The 12540-nt window shown below is 35.6% G+C and overlaps 1 protein-coding gene across 1 annotated transcript in view; it reads right to left on the minus strand.

The window, feature by feature from the left end:
* Positions 1–258: 258 nt before the first annotated feature.
* Positions 259–12540, minus strand: part of LOC131151768 (1-aminocyclopropane-1-carboxylate oxidase homolog 1-like) — a 43244-nt gene continuing 30962 nt past the window's right edge. The window contains exons 2-3 of the mRNA XM_058103170.1: positions 1035–1356; positions 259–708 (exon numbers count right to left, since the gene is read on the minus strand). Coding sequence (XP_057959153.1) covers positions 454–708; positions 1035–1356 — 577 coding nt within the window. The 3' untranslated portion in view covers positions 259–453. The remainder of the gene's footprint in view (positions 709–1034; positions 1357–12540) is intronic.

Below are 12540 nucleotides of genomic sequence, written 5' to 3' on the forward strand. Positions count from 1 at the left end.
TACCCTTTCCATATAGAAAAACATACACTTTCCCATTTTTCTCTAATTTTAACAGTTTTGAATAAATTGGTTAAGTCAGTTGGAACCACGGTATTCCTCCACCATAAGTGAGGGGTTTTCTAATAAAAATAGGAGGTGCCGGCCTCTTTTACCGAAAAAAAAAAATCTGCGCTATCAAAGTGACTGCATTAGTTCTCTTCATTTTTGCACAAACATTTCTTTTTTATTCATATTTTTACTTTCTTATGCCACAAGTAATAGAACAAGCATTCAACACTTCTCACAAACAGTAAATATATAACAAATAGTTTTCAAGCACTACTTCAGCAAAGGTGGTATATACTATCCCCAGTCATGGAGCCCGTTGGCTTACTCAGTACGGTTTGAGACTAGCAGTCTAGAACATGCAACAGATATTGCAAACCATATAATTATTCTCAAAACATGTCAAGTTTAGAGCCTGAAATGCACCAAGGCAGGGGTCCCATCAAGCCCTTTTGCACTGAAGTGGGCGCTGTACTCTCTCACTGTTGTTTCCCTGTACTTAGGAGTGTTCTCTTCTGACAACAATTCCTTGATGGGCCCATAAAGTCTTGACGAAGATGGATGAAAACCAGTGCTAAAAGCGCCAGCGACTGATACTCTTGGGCCTTTGCGGTTTGCCAATACTCTATGCTCCACACTTTTGAACCTGTCGTTGGATATGAGCTGAAAATTTTGCCCAAACAGAAAACACAATAGTCAACAACCTTAACTGTTAAAACATTTTTTTATCTTTGCCCCCTTCACTGTGGTCACATTCTTTCTTCCAAATAAAAACGGCATCCCAACATTACCATTACAAACTTCAGTTTTAAAAGTCAAGTTCAGAGTTCAGACCTTAAGTGAGGTGAAAACGTGTATGGGACAGATGAGACCAATACGCCTCTAATGGACTCAAAACAATTTGAGGTCCTTTTTTTTCCTCATAAAAGTGTCTCCTTTTATTTTATACAAAAAAGAAGAAGAAGTTATATTGTGATGCAAAGACTTGCCTGTAGAAGATCTCCAATGTTAATGACCAAGGCTCCAGGCATAGGTGGAACATCAACCCATTGATCCTTATGTAGAACTTGTAGGCCTCCTATCTGGTCTTGCAGAAGCACCGTGATGAAGTTACCGTCTGCGTGCTTGCTTGTGCCCAGTGTTAGTTCCGGTTGAGGACAAGGCGGGTAATAATGACTCAAGAAGGCAAGTCCCTCAGCACACCCCATGTCTTTCAGGTGGTTTGGACTTAGCCCAAGAGCCTCTGACAGTAAGCCGAACAATGAAAATCCCAACTTCATTGTTTGCTTGGAGTACTCCATGAGAATGTCCCTACAAGATAATCACAGAACTCTTCACTTGCCTATGTTGTACACAAGTCTTGGATTTAATTTTGTGAGAATTTAAACAAATTGTAATATAAAATTCAGCTAAATAATTTTTTTTTTTCCAAATTCATACAAATTTAAATTTAAATTTAAAAAGTTGTACCCAAAACACAACAATTGAATTTATATATATATATTTGAAACGATGATGTCCTAAATTCTTTGGACACTTGACTAATCCAACAAGATAACAGTTTGCCCATCTATCCTTCTTCACTTAAATACCAAAGTATTATCTTTAATTTGTGCACTTATTGTTTCACCTTTGAAATAAAATCATTCTACATTGTGGAAAAATTACATGTAGATCTCACATGCCTAGTTTTGCTCTCTAGCTTATTACATTTGGTCAATTGAATAAAATAAAAAGATATAAGAAGTTAAAGCCATGAAGAAATTGGATTTACTTCTTATTGGGTTAGACTTCACTTAGAAATTGGAAAATATGATGAAAAAAATAAAACTTTTCAAACTTGGTACTTATAAAAAAATGTGAAAGAAAATAAAATATATAACAAATCAATAAATTAAAATTTTTTATTTTACAAATGAGTAATATTTAATTTATAAATTTTTAGTCAAATTATAATAAATTAATGTTTTTATATTTGAGGTAGAGAGAAAATATAGTGGAAAATATATTTTTTTTTTCTTTTTTTTTTTCCAAATAAAATTGTTAATCAAAATAGATGTGAAGGGAAAAGACCAAATGGAAAAAAAAAAAAAAAAAAAGGTAATCTTCACTCAAACTATGATTATATTAACTCTCTATTTGGGAGCATAGAATCTAAATCATTAATTTAGATTTGTGCATATTTGAATAAAATTAAATACAAATTTGTATTGAATTTCAAACCACCAAATCTATACAATGTAAATTTAAATCCCAAAATTTATACTCCCAAACATTACCTTAGATTACAAGATGTATTATTAGGAATAGAAATGTATTTTTATAAAGACTTAATAGCCTACAAAAGAATATGAACTAGCACAATATAACAAATAACATATAATGGTAAAAGAAAAGAATCTATTATCTTATTCAATGTTGGATAGAACAACACAAACTTTTACATGAGTAACTTTTTCTTAAATTATTGTATTTCTTAATCACTGTTATTAAATTTTCATTAAATTTTTTTCTAAGAATTGACAACACATAAGTTAAAGGCAACTTAATTTCTTTGGACTTATTTTTCTTACACTTAATAGGTCTTTTAGGAAGAGTGAATATTTTTCTTACTAAGTTTTTCCTATACTAGGTACAAGAGAGCTAACAAATTAAAGAAGAGGTGCTCACTAGTATCTGTCCTACACTAATACATTATGCACAGTGCCAACATAAAGAGGGAATAGTTTGTAAGGTTCGTTTGGATCAAATATTTTTCTTAAAAAAAAAAAAAGAAAGCAAAATAAGAGGAAAACTTATTACTTTTATATTTTTTTTCTATTCTATCCAAAATAAAAATATTATTTTAATATGACTAAAGATTAAGAAAAACTAAATATTAATGATGACTACAATCAAAATTTTATTTATAAATTTTTATATTTTGTTGAAGTTCGTGACTCATATTAAGTGATACACAAGTACAAAGAAAGCAGACTAAGGAAAAATAGGAAGTTGGTCTGAAGAAATATTGTCTGCGGTTTGATGGTTACATCGACGGTTTCAAGCCGAAGCCAAATTAGGAAGAAAATTGTCGCCGGTTTTGCATAATTTGTCAATGACTTTGCATAGTCCATTAACAATTACATCGATGATTTCAGGTAGATGCTAATTAGGAAGAAAACCGTCGATGGTTTGATGAAACCATCGACATTTTTGTGATGAAACCATCAATGGTTTTGTGCAATGCTATTTTTGAAATTTGAACTAGGAATATCAATAGGTTGGGGATATGGAGCCAAATCATTTAGAGATTGATACAGGGATATTTGGGGATTTTTTAATCCCTTTATACGTGTAGGGTTAGCATAAATACAATGTTGTAACCCTATTTTTTGATAGATGGTGAATTTCAGTCACCACTTGCTCTTGTGGGAATAGGCATTCTGGAGAACCACGTTAAATTCTTGTGTCTTTGTTGGTTTCATTAATCTTTGTGTGTTTATGTATAGTTTATCATGATTGCTGCACTGCACGATCATTTCCACGCAGTTCATTGCACAACAATTGGTATCAAAGCTATTGGTTACAATGACTGGGTTTTCTTCTGCAAAGTTTGACATTGTCAAGTTTGATGGATCAGGAATTTCAGACTATGGTAGAGGAGGGTCAAGGATTTGTTAGTGCATCAATGAATGGTGAAGGCATTATACGGAATGCATGGACTACATCAATTGGAAGGAACTGGAAAGTCAATATATTTCCAATTGACGAACAAACTTTATTTTAAGCAGAACTTGTATGGGCTTAAGATGTTAAAGGGTTTAGATCTGAACCAGCACATCAACGTGTTTAATTAGATTATTAATGATTTGAAGCGAGTTGATGTGAAGTTTGAAGACAAATACAAGGCTTTGATGTTGTTGAATTCCCTACCTGCATCTCCTATGCATGAAAATTTGGTTTCGATTCTGATATGAGGAAAGGAAACTCTCGAATTGGAGGAGATCATAAGTGCTCTTTTAGGTTTTCATAAGAGGAAGAAAGCCATCGATAAGAATCTACATGGTGAAGGCCTTGTGGTGAAGGGTAACCAGGAACATGGGAGAAACAAGTTCTGGAGCGGATCAATTAGCAATAAATCTCGGTCCAATTCTAGGAAGAGGAAGGATATATGGTATTTTAAGTGCGGTTAAAAGGGGTACATAAAACTAGGTTATCTAGAGAAAAAGAAAAGGAATGGAGAAAAATAAAGAGGGTTCATCAAAATCTGCGAATGTAGTAGAATAAGGAGACTTGGAGTGTAGTGACAAGGATATGCTTTCTATTTCATTTGGTTCATATATATCATTTCACAGATTCTTGGATTTTGGATTCAGTGTGCTCCTATCACATGACACCCAATAAAGATTGGTTTGACACCTACAGGTTAGTAAATTCTAATTTTATTCTAATGGGTAACGATGCATCATGCAAAATTGTTGGAATAGGGAATATCAGAATTAAAATGTTTTATGGTGTTGTTAGAACTTTATGTGATGTTAGGTATGCACCAGATTTAAGGAAGAATCTGATTTCATTAGACAATTTAGATTGTAATGAGTTTAATTACACATTTGCAAGTGGAGTAATGAAGGTAAGTAAAGGTGTCTTAACCTTGATGAAGGGACAGAAATTAACAGAAAATATCTATACACTGGTAGGTAGCGCAGTTTTAGGTGGAGCTACAGCTGCAGAATCTGAGTCAAATAGTACTATTTTTTGGCATATGTAGTTAGGGCATATGGGTGCGCATGGGATGATGGAGCTTCATAAAAGAAATATTTTGAAGGGTGTCAAAACATGTAAAATGAATTTCTGCAGGTATTGTGTTCTTGGGAAACAAAATAGGGTGTAATTCAAGACAGACACACACAAGATGGAGGGAATTCTTGTCTATATTTATTCAGATGTTTGGGAGCAAGTAAGGGTAGCATCACTGGGAGGACATATGTATTTCGTGAGTTTTATTGATGATTACTCACGAAAGGTCTCAGTGTACTTCATATGGCACAAGTCATAGACATTTTCCAAGTTCAAGTTGTGGAAAGATGAAGTGGAAAACTAGACCGGGAGAAAGATCAAATGCCTCAGGTCTGATAATGGTTAGGTACACAGATTCAAGTTCACAAAGTTGTGTGAGCAGCATCGCATTAGAAGACACTCCGTAGTACGAAAGATACCACAATAGAATGGTGTGGCAGAAAGGATGAACAAAATAATAACTAAAAGAGTTCGGTGTCTCAGGTTAAATGCAAGACTTGCAAAGAACTTATGGGCAGAGGTAATGAATATGATATGTTTCTTGATTAACAGATTGTTGACTTGATAGGTCACACCCAATTTTGATCATGACAAATACTCTTGGTACGGATGGTTGTACTAAGGCTTGCATGCAGGTTCACCTTGTACGCGTCCTTGAACTGAAAGACATATCATGATGGCGTGCGGTGTTCGTGTCGATGAATGAAGAAGTTTTGTATTGTATTTGTAATTATTTTTCATTTTCTTCATTATGGGATGTGATATTATTATGGACTGTACACTCCTATGACTTGTAATAATTTGCATCATGTATGATAGGTAGGTATGCTCAAACAGACCCTAGTTGGACCTTAGGTACCTACACTTAGTGCATATAGTCCTTAACATCACTTTATTATATCTAGGGAATTAAATAAGGAAAAATTGGACCTTAAATTGAAAATATTGAGAGAGCTCAGGCGACCAAACATGTGGCGTTTAAAATGCCTTGGGTGACCGAACCTTGGAAAAAGTCAAATTGTTGACTTCTTGTTTGGTAGACCGAACCAATTTGAATGTTTCCTCCTTGGTCACCCGAACCTATGTCAGAACACTTTTCACCAACCTAGGTGCCTGAACCTTCGCGTTCAAAAAGACCTTGAGTGAACAAACTTGCTTGTTTGGTTAATCGAACTCAACTTTGGGCACTCGAACCGCGGATAGAAAGTTTCTGCCTTTTGTTCAGCCAACCGACCCTGACTTCGGGCACCCAGACCTTTAAAAATTGATTTTCTGACTGAGTCTATTCGAGCACCCGAACCTCTGACTGGGCACTCGAAACTCGCGGATTAAATTAATTTTTACTGAAAATTAACAGGGGTAAACTGGGTTAATTTTTCTAAACTTATTTTAAACTTTTCTAGTCATCCCTATTGAGTCCCTAACGCTCAAAAATTACCCATTGCCTATGTATACATGTTCATTTGCAATAATTAGAAAAGGGATTAGCAATTCAATTAAGGCCAAAATTCTCTCAAATTCAAAAATCTCTTTTTAGCATATACTACTCCCAAACACTCTAGAACTTCATTTTCGTTGATCTATTGAGGGAGAATATGAAATTCAAACTGCTAAGTCCTTTGTGCTGCTTGATAATATTAGTATTTGACTTGTGTACTCTTTGTGTTGTCTGGTTGAAATGTGCTATATATTGTTGGTTAAAACTCAAAACAGGTCACTTAGGTACAAAGTTATCTTGGGAATGGTCTATTTTCAAATGACATGTCACCAAATTTTTTTTTTTTAAATCCTCCCAATATACTTTTTGTATCTAAATGAAGTCCTTTGCCTTCATGCTACATTAGTTAGCCCTTTTTGCTGTTGCCAAAAGGGGGAGAAGAGGGAAAACTGGGCACATTGGCAAAACTGGGTACATTGTACACTGCTAAATTCAAATTTAATTACCCATTGATAAATCATTTAAATTGAGTTTTAATTGTCTTTATGCATAAAGTGAGGGGGAGCTTTTCTTGGCTGTACCCACTTTTGCATAAAGTATTTGTTATCATCAAAAGGGCGCGACTTTTGACCTGATAAGTCACACCCAATTTTGATCATGACAAATATTCTTGGTATTGATGGTTGTATTAAGGCTTGCATGTAGGTTCACCTTACACACATCCTCAAACTGAAAGACATATCATGATGGCGTGTAGTGTTTGTGCCGATGAATGAAGAAGTTTTGTATTTTATTTGTAATTCCTTTTCACTTTATTCATTCTGAGATGTAATATTATTATGGATTGTACATTCATATGGCTTGTAATAATTTGCATAATGCATGATAGGTCGGTATGCTCAAACAGACCCTAGTTGGATCTTAAATTAAAAATCTTGAGAGAGCTCGGGTGACCGAACCTGTGGCGTTTAAAGTGCCTCAGGCGACCGAACCTCGGACAAAGTCAAATTATTGACTTCTTGTTCAGCAGACCGAACCAATTTAAACATATCCTCCTTGGTCACCCAAAACATGTCAAAACACTTTTCACCAACCCGAGTGCCCGAACCTTCGCGTTCAAACAGACCTCGTGCGACCAAACTTCTTGGTTTGGTTAACTGAAATCAGCTTCGGGCACCCAAACCACGGATATAAAGTTTCTATCTTTTTTTCAGCCAATCGACCCTAACTTCGGGCACCTGAACCTTTAAAAATTAATTTTTTGACTGAGTCTATTCGGGCACCTAAACCTTTGACTGGGCACCCGAAACTTGCGGGTTAAATTAATTTTTACTGAAAATTAAAAGGGGTAAACTAGGTTAATTTCTCTAAACTTGTTTTAAACTTTTCTCATTATCCCCATCGAGTCCCTAGCTGTCAAAAATTACCCCTTGCCTATATATACATGTTCATTGCAATAATTAGAAAAAGGATTGGCAATTTGATTAAAGCCAAAATTCTCTAAAATTCAAAAATTTCTTTTAGCCTATACTACTCCCAAACACTCTAGAACTTCATTTTCCTTGATCTATTAAGTGTTGTGAGTATTTCTAAAGTGATTGTACTTAATCTTCCTAGCTAGTACTCTCATTAGCTATATTGTTTGATTGATTCTATTTGAGAGTATAACATTAAATTATTCCACAAATTTCATTTGATAAATCTTGTGTAGGAAGACTTAGAAGGTTGTGGTTCTTGCATTGTCATTGCAAGACACATAAGCCTATATTTTTGTGTGTAAAAATCATTTTCAAAGCTTACATTCAAACACTCCTTGTGCTTAGTATATTGAGAACACTTGCTGAGTTTGTTTGAATCAACGTGCTAACATATTTGAAACCTTGATCGAATATTGAGATATTCAACTATTGTGTTTCAAATCTTACTTAGGTTTGCACTCTTGATCATTGATTGATTATCTATACTTGACTGAGTGTTTAGCACACATTAGAGCATTGAGCATATTTATATGTCATACATGCTTGCATTATTGCTTGAGCTATATTAGTGTAAATATCTGCTTGTGAAGAAGCGTATTTTCGTGTACAAAAATTTAATATCATTTGTTGTATTCTAGGTGTGGGCCTGAAGAGGAAGACTAGCCATGTGGAATAGTCCTAGATTGGTTTACACCCGATTAGGAAAGTTAGGTGTGCCACCTTGGTAAGGCATGTTGTATTAGGTGTCACTCCACCAGTTTAAGTGAGCCATAGTGGAATCCTTGTATTGGTGTAGCCAAGGCGGGAATGTAGGTAATTTGGTCAAACCTCGATAACATATTGTGTGTATTGTTTACTTTTTTGCACTTTATTGCACGTGTATGTCTATTTACTGATTGCATAGACTAACCCTAGGTTGTGTACTACTGTTATAAAACCAGTTTACCTAGGCGACAATTTTTTAAATACCCAATTCATCCCCGTTTTGGGGTTGCACCAAAGCTAACAATTGGTATAAGAGCCTCGTAACTTAAACTTAAACGTCATTTAGTAAAAGATCATGATGACTCGTGTTAGTGCATCCCCTTTATGTGAGGGAAGATTGATCACACATCCACTAGTATTCTGTGGTGATAACTATGATGTATGGAAATTTAGAATGACTGTGTTTGTGAAAGCTTTAAATTTGAAATTTTGGAATGTCATTGATCAGGGTGATAGTGTGCCTGTTAAATCCATTGGTTGTACTAGTGTTCCTAAATCTAAGTATGATTTGAATGATCACGATAGGAACTTAGTGCAGGTAAATTTTGATGCCATGAATACCTTACTACATGCTTTGGATTCTAATATTTTATGTTACGTTATGACGTGTAGCAATGTTAAGGAGATCTGGGATGAACTTGAGAGGATATATGGAGTACCCATGTAAAACAAGGTGATCTCTCCGTGTGACTCAAGCTCTATTGATCTTGAAGGAGGTAACCAGTGCTTTGTTGCTTTAACTGATAATGAGGTTATCTCTATTCCTTCTGTTTTAGAAGATAAATCTGTAAATGATTCATGTGTTGATTTGAATGACGTGTCTGGTTGTGATTCATATGATAGTACTGATGATGAAAGCATGCAAACTTATGAAGAATTGCAGATTGAATATGTTAGGACTCATAAGTTACTTGTTAAATGTAATAAGAAATATTCTATTTTGGAAAACAAGTATGAAGCATGCATGAAAGAATGTGAATCTAAAGTTCTTGTTGAAAAAGAAAATGACCTGAAAATTAAAAGACTGGTAAGCAAGAATGAATCAATAGAAAAAAAATTGATTGTCTTGAAATCTAAAATTTCTAATGATAATAATAAAGACCATTTGATTGCAGAACTTGAACAAAAAGCAAACAATATGACTAAGGAATTCATTAAACTTCAAGATGTTTGCAAGGGTCTTAAAAATTTGAAAATAAAAGAGTTAGAAAAGAAACTTGTGAACCAGTCTAATATCATTTACACTTTCATTAGAGGTAAGGACAACTTTGATAAGTTGTTAGGATCATAGAAAATGGCCTTAGATAGGGAAGGTATAGGTTATAACGGAATTAGAAATAGGAAGAAGAAAAACCTATACATGGGGTACTTTGTTAGGGAGTCCAAAGATTATGCCAATACCTCTTCCGATCCATACACCCATACGTATTGTGCACTATGTAAAAAGAGGGGTCATACCAAATTTGACTGTGTGTTTAAAAGAAAGGGTGTTAAAATAAACCAAGTTTGAAGAGTGAAATTCGATCCCATCTCTTATTGTTCCTTAGGTGTTCCCTTGCATCCATAAAGTAGGTTAGGAGGACTCCATAAAACCCTAGATTTTATATTTAAATCATAGGGGTCTTTCCATGTGGGAATTGGTCAAAGGAAAAATGTAAACCAAGTTTGGGCTACTGAACCCATTTGTGCTTTGGCACTTGAGCGACCGAACTTGTAAGTCTGACCAAGGCGTTAACCATCACTCAGGCTACTGAACTTTATAGTTCAAATTCTTCCAAGTTGTCGAACTAGGTTCGGGTAACCAAATTTATTTTCGGGTAACCAAATGGGCATTTCGGGCTACCAAACTCTGCAGTTTATTTTGAGTTCAGGTTGTCGAGCCTCCATTTTGTAAAAAGGCGCTTAAACTTCAGCCAACCGAACCATTGTTCGATCAACCGAGCAGACTCCATGGGCTCTTCAATTATTGTAGTTTGGGTGACCGAACCCATGCTTAGGCGCTCGAACCGCGCTGCTATATAAGAAAATCTATGCTAACTGTCCATTTTTTTCATCCACTCTTGAGAGTTCTCTTACACTTCCTCACTTCCAGCCACTCCATTTTTCATTTCTAGCCTAGTGCCTTTTTGGAAAACTTCCTCTCACCATGTCGAGAGACCATAGACGCATTGTGGTAGGCATTCCACTTGAGCAATGGCATCGTACACCCAAGAGACGGATCAAGTATGATAAAGTTTTCCACCTCAAGGATCCCATCCTCGGTAAGATCCTAGACATTGAATTTATTCAAACTCACTTCAACAATGTGTTGGACATGTTTAGGTACTAGGGTTGGTACGAGTTCATTGCTTTCCAGCCTAAGGGTATGTATCCTCTGCTCGTCCGGCTGTTCTATGCCAACCTTGGGCAGGAAGGCCAAGGTTATTATTCTCAGGTACTTGAAACTGACATCTCCTTGTATGATGCATACCTAGCTGAGGCGTTTTGACATCCAACGTGGCGACTTTGTTTGTCCTGATTCGTGACTTTATGGTGAGCACTTTTGTGAACCTTGTTATGTTGCATCTTGTAACTGACTTAGCACACACACCTAGCTACAAATTTTTGACTTTGGAGGAAAAGGTGGTACACCACCTGATTTCGTACAATATACTACCATAGTCGGGATCCAAGGATCACATTTATTATTTGGATTGATTCGTGATATGGTGCCTATTCATGAGAAAGAAGTTAGATCTCCCTAGATTAATCCTCTGATGGATGTTTGTTAAAACTGCGGGAAAGAGGATCATACTGCCCTACGGTGGTATTCTGTCTAGACTGTTTGTTAGGGAAAGGGTTACCAAGACTACATTTGCAAATATCAAGAAAGTTATGCCCTCTAACATCCTTAACTCTACTGCCTTGAAATGGGGTACGAGCTCGCCGGCAACATGTCGTTGTCCACTGTTCCCGAGAGAGGTCTAGGAGCTCAAGAGATCCCACAGAAGTTGCCCAATTTGCTATCTAATGCTGAGATCATGGAGACCATCACCGATCTCACAGCATCATTTTAGGAGTTCAAGACCTCCATGACAGAGCAGGTGTCCTCCTCCCAGGCTAGACTTGATGCTCTCTATGGCAATTTCTCCGAGTTCCAGTCCGATGTACAGGAGAACTTTCATATCCTCGGTGAGTGCTTGAGAGAGACGAATGATGAGGATATTGGGGAGGATCAGATGGAGATGAGTGGTGATGAGGACAACGATCACAATGATGGGGAGACTTAGAGATGAGTCGTAAGGATTAGCCGCTGCACACTCTATCCGTACTTTATCCATTTTATAAGTTATCTACATACACATATATTTATACATATAGATTTGGGGTTGTAATAACTTTAAAATGCTTTTTATTTTTACTCTTTCAGTTGTGCACATTCACCACACACATACACAGATTGATATTAATACTTTGTTATGGTGATTGCCATTTTGATCATGCTTATATATACACCTCTAATGATGATTGGCTTGCATGCTTTATATACTTACTTGATTATTCTACTGAAATGCATGCTTGTGATGAAAGCCTCCTACATGGCAGATGCAGTGATTGAGAATTGCCTTCTGGTAGAATTAGGTTCTCGCATGCTCAAAACACTTGATATATTGCTTGTTTGAGAATCCTTTTGTGCAAGTTAATTTGAGAAATGTCCTATTTACAGACGATATGCTGCCGAATTTTTTTGTAGACATTTTCCCAAAAATGTTGAAATATTTTCCAAAATTCAATATATATGTGCATGAAAATTTGGTTTTGGATTGTAAATTATCTGTACTTAGCTCATTTAAAACTTAAATCTTCTAGAGCTGCTTGTGGATATATATTTGAATGCTTTGAAGTAGGCAAGTTTTTATGGGGTAAGTTATATTTTCAAACAAAATACTACCAAAATTTTTCAAAATCATCGCACATATTCTATAATTTTTCTAAGTGCTAAATATCTTAAACTTGAGTTGTGCTTCAAAATAATACTTGCATTATGCTCAA

Source organism: Malania oleifera, chromosome 3 (genome assembly GCF_029873635.1).
Source record: "Malania oleifera isolate guangnan ecotype guangnan chromosome 3, ASM2987363v1, whole genome shotgun sequence".
In the NCBI taxonomy this organism is placed as follows: Eukaryota; Viridiplantae; Streptophyta; class Magnoliopsida; order Santalales; family Ximeniaceae; genus Malania; species Malania oleifera.